This window comes from Alexandromys fortis, unplaced genomic scaffold, assembly GCF_014885135.2.
Source record: "Alexandromys fortis isolate MF-2015 unplaced genomic scaffold, M_Fortis_MF-2015_v1.1 scaffold_59, whole genome shotgun sequence".
In the NCBI taxonomy this organism is placed as follows: Eukaryota; Metazoa; Chordata; class Mammalia; order Rodentia; family Cricetidae; genus Alexandromys; species Alexandromys fortis.
This window is the reverse complement of record NW_026067943.1, coordinates 4,301,739-4,314,328: the sequence shown is the minus strand read 5'-3', so window position 1 is coordinate 4,314,328 and position 12,590 is coordinate 4,301,739. Positions and strand designations below refer to the sequence as shown.

General features: G+C 45.9%; 1 protein-coding gene across 2 annotated transcripts in view; it reads right to left on the bottom strand.

The window, feature by feature from the left end:
- Positions 1-11,491, bottom strand: part of Atg7 (autophagy related 7) — a 211,666-nt gene extending 200,175 nt beyond the window's left edge. For both annotated transcript variants that reach the window (XM_050148302.1, XM_050148303.1), the window contains exon 1: positions 11,432-11,491. In XM_050148302.1, coding sequence (XP_050004259.1) covers positions 11,432-11,490 — 59 coding nt within the window. In that variant the 5' untranslated portion in view covers position 11,491. The remainder of the gene's footprint in view (positions 1-11,431) is intronic.
- Positions 11,492-12,590: the final 1,099 nt, after the last annotated feature.

Below are 12,590 nucleotides of genomic sequence, written 5' to 3'. Positions count from 1 at the left end.
GCTAGCTCTCGATATTTGGTGCCATGTCTTGCCCATCCGCCTCCATCCACTCAACTGTAAATTCCCACAGTACAGATCATGGTTCATGCTGGCCCCCAACCCTCACTGGTAGTCCTTTGTAAAATGACTCTCAGTGTCAGTGGATAAACAATTGCCACCAAACCTTAGCGGGATCCCTAAGACCACATGGTCAGAGGAGAGAACCAACTCCTGCAACTGTTCTCTAACCTCCACACGAGTGCCATGACGTGCACATGCACACACATACACACAGGCGCACGTGCATATGTGTGCGTGCACGCGCGCACAGATAAATAATAATGTAAAAAACAGATGTCACTGGGATGAATCCTAGATACCCTTCTGGGAATCTCCCTCAAGAGACACAAGAGTCAGAGCCTCTATGTCTGGGAAGACAGACTATGGTCCTGGAAGCTTATTAAAATGGGCAGTGCGACAAGCCTAAGGAACACCTGGGAACCTACAGACTGACACAAAGGTCTATGACCTACTGTCCTACTGACGAAGACTAGGACCTCAGAGTCCAGAAGCAGGTGCTCCTTACTACACATAAGCAGAAAAAAGGAAGTCCTTCTGAAAGTGTTCCTATAGAGGGATGTGCAGGGTCTCCCTTTAGTCTCAGCACAGCTCTCTACAAAATAACAGTGAATGACAAGGAAGAAAGTGACCATAGCGATAAAACCTGGTCATTAAGACACCACCTTATGCTGGGGTATGGCCCAGTGATATGGTCTGCACTTGGTACACTCAGAGCTCACACACACACACACACACACACACACACACACACACACACACAGCTGTTGAGGATGTCAAAGTTAAGGCTAGCAGACAGGCATTTTGTGCTGTCATGTCAAATGCATGAGAACATTGCTACCCTAGGTATAAACAGCAAATAAACCCAAACTGAAAAAACATTCTGCAGAATGGATGACCAGGGCTCGGTGACAACTGTCCAAGGGGTCAGTGTCAGAATTCCAACTGAGGCTCTGCTGCAAACTGAGGGAGTCAGAAGACACACTGGGCATGGTGGGAACATGGCTCAGCTCGGATAAAACCAGAACAGAAAGCTGAGTGTACTGAAAAGCTAGTTATGTCTGGGACACTGAACGCGTGAGCGCGCGCGCGCACACACATGGTGGGTAGGGTGGGGGGGAATATGAATGGAGTTTCTAGGAGAAGGATAAAGAGGGTCTTCTGGTAGTGTTTTTGCAAAAGATAACCCTAAGAAGACCCATTTTAATACTTAGACACACAGGTTTGTTCTACAGCAGAAAACCCCATCAACAAGATGTTTTGGGTTTAAGCCAACTCCGGGGTAGGGGCAAGTAGATGATGAAGAAAGGGCATAAGGAAGCCTTCCAGGGAGCCAGAAGATTCTAGAGCATGACCTGGGTTGCATGTACCTTTGTAAAAACACCATCATGATCAGTATATGTGTGGGCTAAATCTGAATAAATATGGGGAAGAAAATCTCCTATGTTAAGACCAAGCCACGAGGCAGTGAGGTGGTGGCACACTCCTTTAATTCCAGCACTTCAAGAGGCAGATGGATGCTCTGAGTTCAAGGACAGCCTGATCTTGAGTGAATTCCAGGACTACACAGAGAATCCATGTCTCCAAAAGCACACAGAGAGAGAGAGAGAGAGAGAGAGAGAGAGAGAGAGAGAGAGAGAGAGAGAGAGAGAGAGAGAGAGAGAGAGAGAGAGAGAAACAAAGCCAAGTCTACCAAGAGCTTCAGAGGCCCACATGGGTTAGCAGATGCTGACTTCCTTCTAATACAGAAGGAGCCCACTTTAAATAAGCTTTGTCCTCCATGAGCTAGCACTTTTACAATGCTATTCTGGCCTTTTGTTACCAAACATGCGGAAGAAAGAGGTACTTGGGCTTTGGTGGTCAGGAAAAGAAGATGTGTTGGCTGGGGTGTGCTGAGGCCACTCAGCAGCTGTCTCTCAGCATGGGCCTAATTGGATTGCACACACAAATTGCAGGCCAGTGTAGGATTGTTAGAAATGAGAGAGACACACTGGTAGAAAATTATCAGTCAGAGAAAAACAAAAAGCTCTCTTCAGGGAAAGTGGACCTGGAGAGGGGAGCAGAAAAGCACACCAGCCTACCCATCCCCCAGATGGCCTTATTGTCATTTCTCTGTGTCTCAGGCTTTTTGTTTGCTTGCTTTGAGAGAGAAGAAAGTGTTTATTAATGGTTCAAAGAGAAAACACCAGATGCAGAGTTGGCAGGATGCACACTGGGAAATTGGGTCTGAAGCTCCTAGAAGCCAGCCTCCAAGTTCACTAGATTTCCAAGATCACCTAGACTTCCCATTTTGTAAAGCATGGCCAGTGTCTATAACCCAAGATGCCAGGATGAAGGAAGATGGGAATGTTTGCTCCAGGGCTTGGCATCCAGGACTTACTCAGGGGCGTAGCTGTAATCCATTTTCTAATCCCTCTTTTTACTGGCCATAGTGATCCACAAACATGGATCCCCCAATTCTGCTTAAGATGTGCCCACTTGGGGTTTCCTCCCTCAAAGGAGCTCACCAACCACAGCACAGGCTGTTTGGGAATGGAGCAGCTAGTTCCTGCTGAGAACCCTCACAGAAAAGGAGGAAAGAAAGGAGTTCCTAGGGCCCAGAGCTCCAGCAGGGAGATAGGGAAGTGGAGACAGAATTTCTAGACGCTCCCCCACCAGCTAGCATGGTGCTCACAGTGGAAAACCAACCCTGCCTGTCTCAAACTAGGTGTGAGGGCTGACATCTGAGGCTGCCTGCCTCTGCCACTGAAGCAGTTAAGCCATCACCTGTTCCCAGGTGCCTTTCCACCATCTGCTACGTGACATGTGCACCCTTAAAAGTGGCCACCAGGCACAGCTCACTCTCTTGCCTCTTGCTCCTCTCTTGACTCTCTTGCTTCTCTTCTTCTTCTTGTCTCTTCTCACACACACACATACAGAAAAATTCCTTTTTAAAGTTTCAGGCTGGCACAAACCCTGTGCACTACAATGGTGTACTGCATACAAGATATGCTAGGGCAGTGTTGGCACAAAGCTTGTGGGAATAACCAACCAGTAAGTGATTTGATTTAGGTCCACTATATGAGATGGAACCCATACCTGGCACTGTGTGAGTAACCAAAAACCAGAGACTAGATAGCCTGGGGACCCCGGGGAAAACCAAATAATCATGGTCTAAAAAAAGAAAAACAAACATACCATAGTGATAAAATAACTTGTAATGATATCCTGATACTCATAGATCAGTGCCTTGCTCAGCCATCAGGGAAACTTCCTGCTGTAGCAGATGGGAACAAATACAGAGACCCACAGCCAGACATACACAGAGTGAGAGACCTTGAACACATAGCCCTAAATACCTCCCTTCAGAGCTTAGGGAACCCCATGCAAAAGTGTAAGAGCCAGCGAGCATAGAAGACACCAAGAAAACAAAGCCTTCTGGGATCGTTTCAAAGAAAATGGCCCTCAAAGGGAGTGGCACTATTAGGAGATGTGGCCCTGTAGGAGTAGGTATGGAATGTTGGAGAAAGTGTGTCACCGAGGAGGTAGGCTTTGAGGTCTCATGTATGCAAGCCACACCCAGTGAGACAGTTCACTTCTTGTTACCTACATTACCTCTCCAGCACCATGTCTGCCTGCCTACATACTGACACGATGACAATGGACTGAACCTCTCAACTGTAAGCAATCCAAATAAATATTTTCCTTCATAAGAATCGTTGTGGTTGCCAGGCATGGTGGACACGTCTTTAATCCAAACACTTGGGAGGCAGAGACTCGTCTACAAAGTGAATTCCAGAACAGTCAAGACTGTTACACACAGAAACCTTGTCTTGAACCCCCTCCCCCCAAACACACACACTACACAAAAAGAATTGCCTCGGTCATGGTGTCTCTTAACAGCAATTGAAACCCTAACCAACACACTCTAAATCAACACGAGCAAAGTTCATTCGAACTCACAGAGACTGAAGCAGCAGACACAGGGCCTGCACGGGTCTGCACCAGGTCCTTAGCATATATTATGGCTTTCAGCTTAGTGTTTTTATGGGATTCCTGAGTGTATGAACCGGTGGATCTTGATTCTTGTGCCTTCTCTTGGGCTTCTTTTGTTGGTTCCAACTTCCATGATACAATTTTTATCTTACTATATTTTATTTTATTATATAATTTTTTTAAATGAATGAATACACGGAAACCTAGTCACGAGGGTAAAGGTTAACAATGCCACTGCCATTTATACTTTCTGTAAGAGGGAAAGTCAAGTCTTCTCCAATTCAGTGACCTAGGTCTACCAGCCATTCCAGGTAGGCTCATATTCAGGAGTAGTTGACTTCACAGTAGCTTTTTGTGCACTTCATTTGGCTACAGTTTGGTGGGTTTGTTTGTTTGTTTCTATTTGGATGTTGTTTCATTTTGTGTTTTTGGTTTTGGGGGCTTTGTTTTTGTATTTTTTTTAAATATTTATTTATTTATTATGTATACAATATTTTATCTGTGTGTATACCTGCAGGCCAGAAGAGGGCACCAGACCTCATTATAGATGGTTGTGAGCCACCATGTGGTTGCTGGGAATTGAACTCAGGACCTTTGGAAGAGCAGGCAATGCTCTTAACCTCTGAGCCATCTCTCCAGCTCCCTGTATTTTTTTTTTAAAGAACTTAAAAAAAAGGAACTTAAAGTATGATGAGTAGGGATAGGAAGAGGATCTGGAAGGACTTGGGGGAGAAAAATGATCAAAATATATTCAAATTCAAAAATTGTTTTAAATAATAAAAAATGTATAAATTAAAGAAATTTCAGGGCTGGTGATGTAACTCAGTAGTGGGCACCTGTTCAACCTGTTTGAGGCACTTGGTTCAGTCTACAGCACCAGGGGAGAAAAGTTTTCTTAAGAGGATCTGAAACCCAGCGGCAAGAACACAGTGCAATCTGGTACATTGTAGGATGAATGAGAGGGAGCAGGATACAGTTTCACAAGCCAAAGACTAGAGTTCAAATCCCACCTCTGCCACTTCCCATCTAAGTCTTTTCAGCTTGTGAGACTTTTCTACATGAGATGCTACTGACTGCAGTATTATTCAATCAGAAAATGCACATAGTAGCTGTGTGAGAGGCACACAAAACAGACAGCAAAGGGGCTGGGCACCTAATTTGGTCATAGAGCCCTTGCTTAACAAGTACAGTCCCCAACATGGGAGTGACAAGCTAACACCATCAAAACATGTTAAAGATGTACATTACAGGTTTCCTATTTTCCAGCAAACATTTACCCACTCTCTTGCCCCCAACCGCCATGCATGCAATGTTTCAGGGTTTAGCAGCAGATAGCATTGAAGCTAACTGTGTTACGCAATGCATGCTAGAAACAGCAGCACAACTGTGACAGAGGTCTGCACAGCTGTGGGAGGAGGAAGGAAGAGGGATGTCTAAACTGCAAATACTAGGTCAGATTGTTTCCCAGGAACACCCTTCAGCCAAGGCTTTACAAACCAGAAGAGTACTCTCAACAGGGACCTAGGGATGGCTGAGAGGAACGATTTTTTTTCTTTTGAGTCTCACACTACAAAATAGTGAACTTGGCTAGTTCCTTCTTAATTAAAAGAAAAAGAAAAGTGATATCCTGTGGTTACAAAGCAAAGCAAAGCAAAATAAAACAGCCCAACATAATATGTTGAGAAATGGAGGCAGATGGCAGCGGCCGCACCAACGAGTACTGGATCAGGAAGATAACTGGGGCAGAGTGGGTGGCTCAGTGGGTAGCACTTAGTGAGCAAGCATGAAGACCTGAGTTCAATTCCCCACCTCCCATGTAAAGAACCAGAAGAGCCATGTGTGCCTGTAACCTGAATGCCGTGGAGGCACTGGAGCTTGGTGGCCACCAGCATAGGTCCAGGTTCAGTGAGAGCCCCTGCTGCAAATGAATACGGTAAAGAGTGGCAGGACACCCACTGTCTGCCTCTGGACTTCATGCACACACACACACACACTACAGTATGCCAAAGGGAGAAAGGTAGGCAGGGGACTTCAGCACACATCTCTGCAATCCCAGTCCCAGGGTCAGTGAAGTAAGAGGGTGTTGAGTTTGAGGCCAGCCTACACTAGAGTAAGACCCCATCTCAAAGTCAAAAAAAGAAAAAAAGGAGAGGAAGCTGTTTTGCTTCCACATCAATTCCAGGATCATCCAATGGCTTCTGCACAGCAAGGAACATTCTTGTCCTACACCCCAGTCAGTTATTTTCTCTCCCTTTACATCTCAGCCCTGCCATTCTTTCTACAGAAGGCCTTCAGCTTGAGTCCAGTCTTTGACACTACACCTTCCAAAAGCAGTCTGTACCTCACGTTCACCAGTCAGCTGTATTATTATTATTATTATTATTATTATTATTTTAGATAGAGTCTCACTATGTAGCTCAGGCTGGCTTCAAATTCCTCCCACCTTGACCTCGTGAGTGCCCAGGTTCCAGGGAAGGGCCAGTGTACCACTATGTCCATTATTTTACACATTAGGATTATCTGTCTTTCCTGGAAGGAAAGTCCAAACACAGCTGTGCTGGTTTCCATGTTCCCATGTTCACTGCTTTCCCAGCGCAGGCCTCAGCCCCCCGCCACTCACACGTACACAGCCCAGGCTTGCTGATGACCAGATCTAGGAACGAATGGGCAGCCAGGTATGTTCAGGCAAACAGGAATGAGCCTGGACACCATGATGGAAAGGTGCAAGGATGGAGTAGCTGGAAACCTTCTAATCACCAGAGTAGACAACGCCATAGCCTAAAGGGCCTGACAGGAAAAAGACCGGCATTCCAGCAGAGCTCTGCACTCTACAAAGGGATCATGCAGTAGCAAGGGAGACTGCTAAGCTGGCCCAAGCAGGGGAGGCACGGCAGGAATCTAGGTAAGGCAAGAAGGCACAGAAAAAGGCAGGGAGGAGGACAGCAGGTACAGTGGTGTCAGGAGACACAATTTAGGAAATCTGATAGTTGCCAGGCCTGGGAGAGGAGATCCTATGAAGGAAGTAATCCAAGAAGACTCTGACATTCTTCTGGAAGACAAGAAGAAGATGGCTACATAGTAAAGAATGCAGAAAGAATGGCAGGATTGATAACAGGAGGGTCCCGTGACACAGAGCAGGGGTCACAGGTTGGTTAGCATGAATTGTGGGTAAGGTCGTAGAATTGTGAGTATAGCCCTGAAGAAAACTGGGATTCGGAGCAAAAGAGGGAAAAGAGCCCAAGGATGTAATCAAAAGGGAAACGCCCAGGCTAGGAAACACAGGGCAACACCAGCAAGACACATATGTCAACCAGTTCGGAGATGAAGCAGGAAAGCTGCGCATCTTGGACAGTTGCTGGGAGATAGCAGTGTGGTGGATGCTGGCACTGGCAGCAATGCAAACAGTGAGGATGGGAGGAAGCAGGATGACATTGCTCTCACCAACACTGGCTGGAAAGGCGGACAACAGCTAATAGAGAAAAGAGAAAAACTGAGGCTACTGAGGTAAGAATCGTTAGTAAACAGCAAAGAAAATGAACAGACAATGAAAGCAGGTTCCAGGGAAAGAAGATGGGATTTCACAGGTGGACTTATCAGCCTCTTAGGGTGTGAGTTCTCCAAGCCATTCCTGAGCGTCCCTTCCTCTTGTGCGTCATCCCTCCCTCCCTTTCAAATAGAGCCACACTAGTAGCCAGACATGGCCTCTCAGTCTACTCAGTATTACAAACCAGCCTCAGCCACAAGGTCCCTGCCAACACATTGTCTTTCCCTAAATTAGAATATAATGCAAAGTGATGGCCGAAGAAGAGTGGCTGAGGAGCTGCTGGATTGCCTCCTCCAGCCTTAATAGAGGACAAGGAGGAGGTGCCTAGACTCACTGTAGAAGAGTGGGTGAGAAGCTACTGAACTGGACTGCCCCATTCAGCCTTAAAAGAGGAGGAGGTGCCCAGACTCACTGTAACTTGATATACCACAGCTGGTGGATATCCATGGGAGGCCTGACCTTTTCTGAAGAGAAACAGGAGAGAAGTGGATGGGGTGTTTGGTTTTTTTGTTTGTTTGTTTTTCTCTTTTTACATTTGTGGGGACAGCCACTCAGCTCCCAAATAAATACAGAGTGTTATTCTTACTTATAAATGCTTGGCCTAAGCTTGGCTTATTTCTAGTCAGTTTTTCTTATCTTTCCTTTTCCTTTTTTTTTTTTTTTTTTTTTTTTGAGACAGGGTTTCTCTGTAGCTTTGGAGCCTATCCTGGAACTAGCTCTTCTAGACCAGGCTAGCCTTGAAGAACTCAGAGATCCACCTGCCTCTGCTTCCCAAGTGTTGTGATTAAAGGCGTGCGCCACCATTGCCCAGCTACCTTTCTCTATTCTATGTCTTTCCTTTTTACTCCCTTGCTGGCTGGGTGGCTAGCCCTTGTTGATCCTCCTCCCTCTTCTTTTTCTCCTCCTATTTACCTCTTTGCCTAGCAGCCCCGCCTATCTTTCTCCTGCCTAGCTATTGGCCATTCAGCTCTTTATTAAATAAATCACTGGCTGTTTTAGACAGGCAAAGTGACGGTATTCACAGAGTTAAACAAATCCAACATAAAATGCAGCACATCTTTGCATTATTAAACAAATATTTCACAGCATAAACAAATGTAACACATCTTCAACTAATATTCCACAAAGCGGGGGGGGCTGGGAGGAGAAGAAGGAGGGGAAACTTTGGTTAGGATGTAAAAGCAAAGCAAAAAGAAACAAACAAGCAAAAAAGAGTGGGTGAGGAGCAACAGAGAAAGGAGAAGAGCCTCTGCTGATGGGTGTGAGATGGTGAGCTCAGCAAGGGGTAGGGAAGGCAGCCAGCAGACGACTGAGGGGAGGACACAGGAAATGGACAACAGCCTCCGACAGCCATGTAGGCAGCAGCCAGACCTTGCTGGAGACATAAGAGCATGCCTGTAGGAAGAACATGATGTGTTTACCAAGCCACTAGCAGGGCTTTAGGAAACACCATGGAATCGGCACCCTCCCCCACACAGTTGGACTGCCTGAAGAGACTTCCTTTCCACACTCCACACATGTTCCCGTCTGCCATGAAGAAGCCAGTTCAAAGTGCCACCGCAAAGAAGATAGGGAGTATCCCAAATTCCAGAGCTGGACCTAGAGCTGGTGAAAAGGACTTGTCCAGTCTGCCATGAACATGGAAATTCCAATTGTCCCTTAACTTGCCCAGGACCACACAGCCATCAGACGCTGGGAGGGAGGGAAAACCAGGAGGAAGAGGAGGAAGGTATTTGTGGGCCTCATTTCCCTAAAGGAGGGAGAAGACTGAGGCCAACAGACACCAAGTCTAACCTGAGAGAAGGCAGCATAAAAGGAGACCATAAGCAAAGAGCTCTGCTGCCGGTTGCCACACTGCACATGCGCTGCTGTTCTCATCACCCGATCACCACCACAGAACCCACATGGGTGTCCCCAGTTGCTGCCTCAGTGACTTAGAGATGTCAACACACGTCCTCCTTGCTTAATATTCTTCAGTGCCCTGCTTCCCACTCTAGCACTTTCAAAATAAAAGCCCATGGCCCACCACACGCAGCACCTTGAACTCTTGCTCCTTCTCTGCCTTAGCTTCTCAAGTGCTGAGATTAAGGAATACACTCCCATCTCATTAAAATGTACAATTTACTGACAATCACCACCACCATCACCACTAAGTGGGACTATGGGATCCTGTTTCATCTTTAGGTCTTAGAGAAAAGCTTAGAGTATAATGGGCATTCAAATACGCCGTTCGTTAAGTGTACTCATACATGTTTGTTAAGCATGTATAGTATACCAGACACACAGAAAGGTATGCTGGGATGTACTAATAAGTGTTATGAAAATCCCTGTATATTAGTAGAGCTCACTATGGGTAAATGAATGCATTTAGCTACCGAGGGACGATGAAGGCAATCTAGCAGGTTTCAAAGATAATGTGACTCAACGAAGAGCATGTGTGACTCCCAGAACCGACCTAGCAATGAGCTCTGACTGCTGGCTACAGTCCTCGGCTCCTCACATGACTTTCTGAGTAAGAACTGGGGGAGGCAAGCTGGAAGCAACAGGAAGTCATGAGCTTTCACAAACTGAGGCCAGTGGGTTGAGGTCCTATGACAAAAATATACAGCCTCAAGGGAAAGGAGAAGCCCGAGATAGAGCTCTCAGGTCTACAGACACAGACGTGTGTATTTACCAATTACACGGGTTACAAATAATCATAATAAAAAGACAAAAGTCAAAACAACAACAAAACCCACCAGAGAGAACACTGGAGGGGGAAAGGGCATTTGTGACCAGGCTTTAAGGATAAGGTGATTGGAATGGGAGGGTAGCTACAAGCTGATATAGTACTGCCCAGCGTGCAAGAAGCCCAAGGTTCAGTTTTCCAGCACCAGATAAACCAGGCATAGTGGTACACACCTGTAATCCCAGCACCCAAGGAGAAGGAAGTATTAGTACACAAAACTCAAAGGCCAACCTCTGCAACACTGAGTGAGTGCTCAATACCAACATGGTCTACACGACATGCAGTTAAAAAAATTGTACAGAAAAGATATCTGGACTTAGTGGTTACGAGTGTGTACAGCTCTTGCAGGACCTGGGTCTGGTTTCCAGCACCCATATGAGACAGCTTCCTGTAGCTCCAGTTCTGTCAGGATCTGACATATTTTGTCTCTGGAGGCTTCTATTGCTACTACATTCATGCGAGCACACACGATAAACGCACTTTAATTAGAAATATTAAAGACCTAAAATAACATTGTACACAGAAACACTGGTAAATTCGGTCTCAATGTGGAATGTCCTGGTAATTGAACCCAGAGCCCTGCAATGCTGAGGAAACGCTCTGGCACTGAACTACATACATCCCAGGCCCCTTTCCCAGTTTGCGAAAAGGTCTATGTCAGATTGCCAGGCTGGTCCTAAAAGCAATTCTCTTGCCTCAGCCACCCTGAGGCTGGGGTCACCTCTCTAGGCGACTGTACCGGTCTCTGAAAGTTTCTGACACGTGCCTCATGAGGCTGATTCCTGTAAGTATTACTTTGTAACCTCGGGACCCTTGCAGGGAATGCAAAACCTTTCTTAGAGATGCCTTGAAGAAAAAACTGTGTTCTCCTCATAACACAAGTAACAAGATCAAAGCCCTTCACAGACCAGAGAGGCACAAGCTCACTCTTGGGCCCGTTCACACACACCGCAAAGGCAGGACTTGACAGAATGAGCGACCCGAGGAGTCTCCCGACACCGGGATCGGAACACTTCCTGCCGTGGAAGGAGGGGACCGAGTATAGATAGGTGAAAGATATTCCAGAACAGCTTTGCTAACTGAATCTCGCCAGCCCCGCGCCTGCTCCGCAACCACGACTTACTTACCGCGGCTCAACTTCCGGCAACCACAGCTCCGGCCGCGGCGCGCAGCACAATGACGTCATAACCCAGCCCACACAAACGAGGAAGCGTGGCGCGCGTGCGCACATGGGTACTACTAAAGGGTCCCAAGCATCGCGTTAATGGAGGCATAACGCCTGAAAGCTGAAACCTGTATGCTTTAGGTTTTTAAGGAAGATTACAATTTTCTGCTAGTGGCTCCAGAAAACGACAAAATGACTGTCATTATTATCAAATTCCCAGGGAACTTCTAGAGTGCATTTGTAGAAACAGATTTGAGTTTATATTTTGCTTTTAATTTAATTATATTTTAAGGAAAAGATCAAACAATAAATCCGTGATTGTCTTGGACTTACACACACACACACACACACACACCAGTCTAATCTCGAACTAACAAAGACCCACCTGACTCTGCTTCACCCCCACCCCCACGCTGGTATTGGGATTAAAAGCTTGTGCAACTGCAATTTACAAAAGGATCTGATTTGCATACGGGGAAGTCTGACTCTGGAAAGCAAAGAGTATCGAAAACACCCATCAACCCTCTGCGGTCGGCAACTTCAGTGACTATAAAATCACTTTTTAAGAAGCTACTATGTCTTTGATCTCACTATTTGGGAGGCAGGGGTAGCTGGAGCTCTGAGTTCCAGGTCGCCCTGTGATACAAAGTAATTTCCAGCACAGCCAGGGCTACAAAAAGAAATTCTCTCTTGAAAAACAGTTTTGTTTTTGACAAAACACAAAAACAAACAAAAAAAAACATAATACAGGAAAACTATAGGAGAAAATTTTTGGCAAGATAATAAACGTGAAGAAATCCTCTACCCTGGGAAATCTTATATATACTCAGGTACTTCCATAGAGACCAGAGTGCACTTGGTATGTGTTGGTTCTATAAACCAGGATGATAATCAGAGTTCAAGGCAAGCATCACCATGCCCCACCTCCATTGTTGAGATCACAGACTAGGGACACCTTTTCTGGCTCACAGTTCCTTTGGACTGCCTTGAGGCACCGATCATAGGAGGGAGGATTATTTATTGAGTCCTTAATTCAGAGTTTCCTATTTTCAAATGGAAAAATTACAAAAAAAAAAAAAAAAAAAGCATTTTATGTGACTTCTAGAAAGGTGAAAACTTCT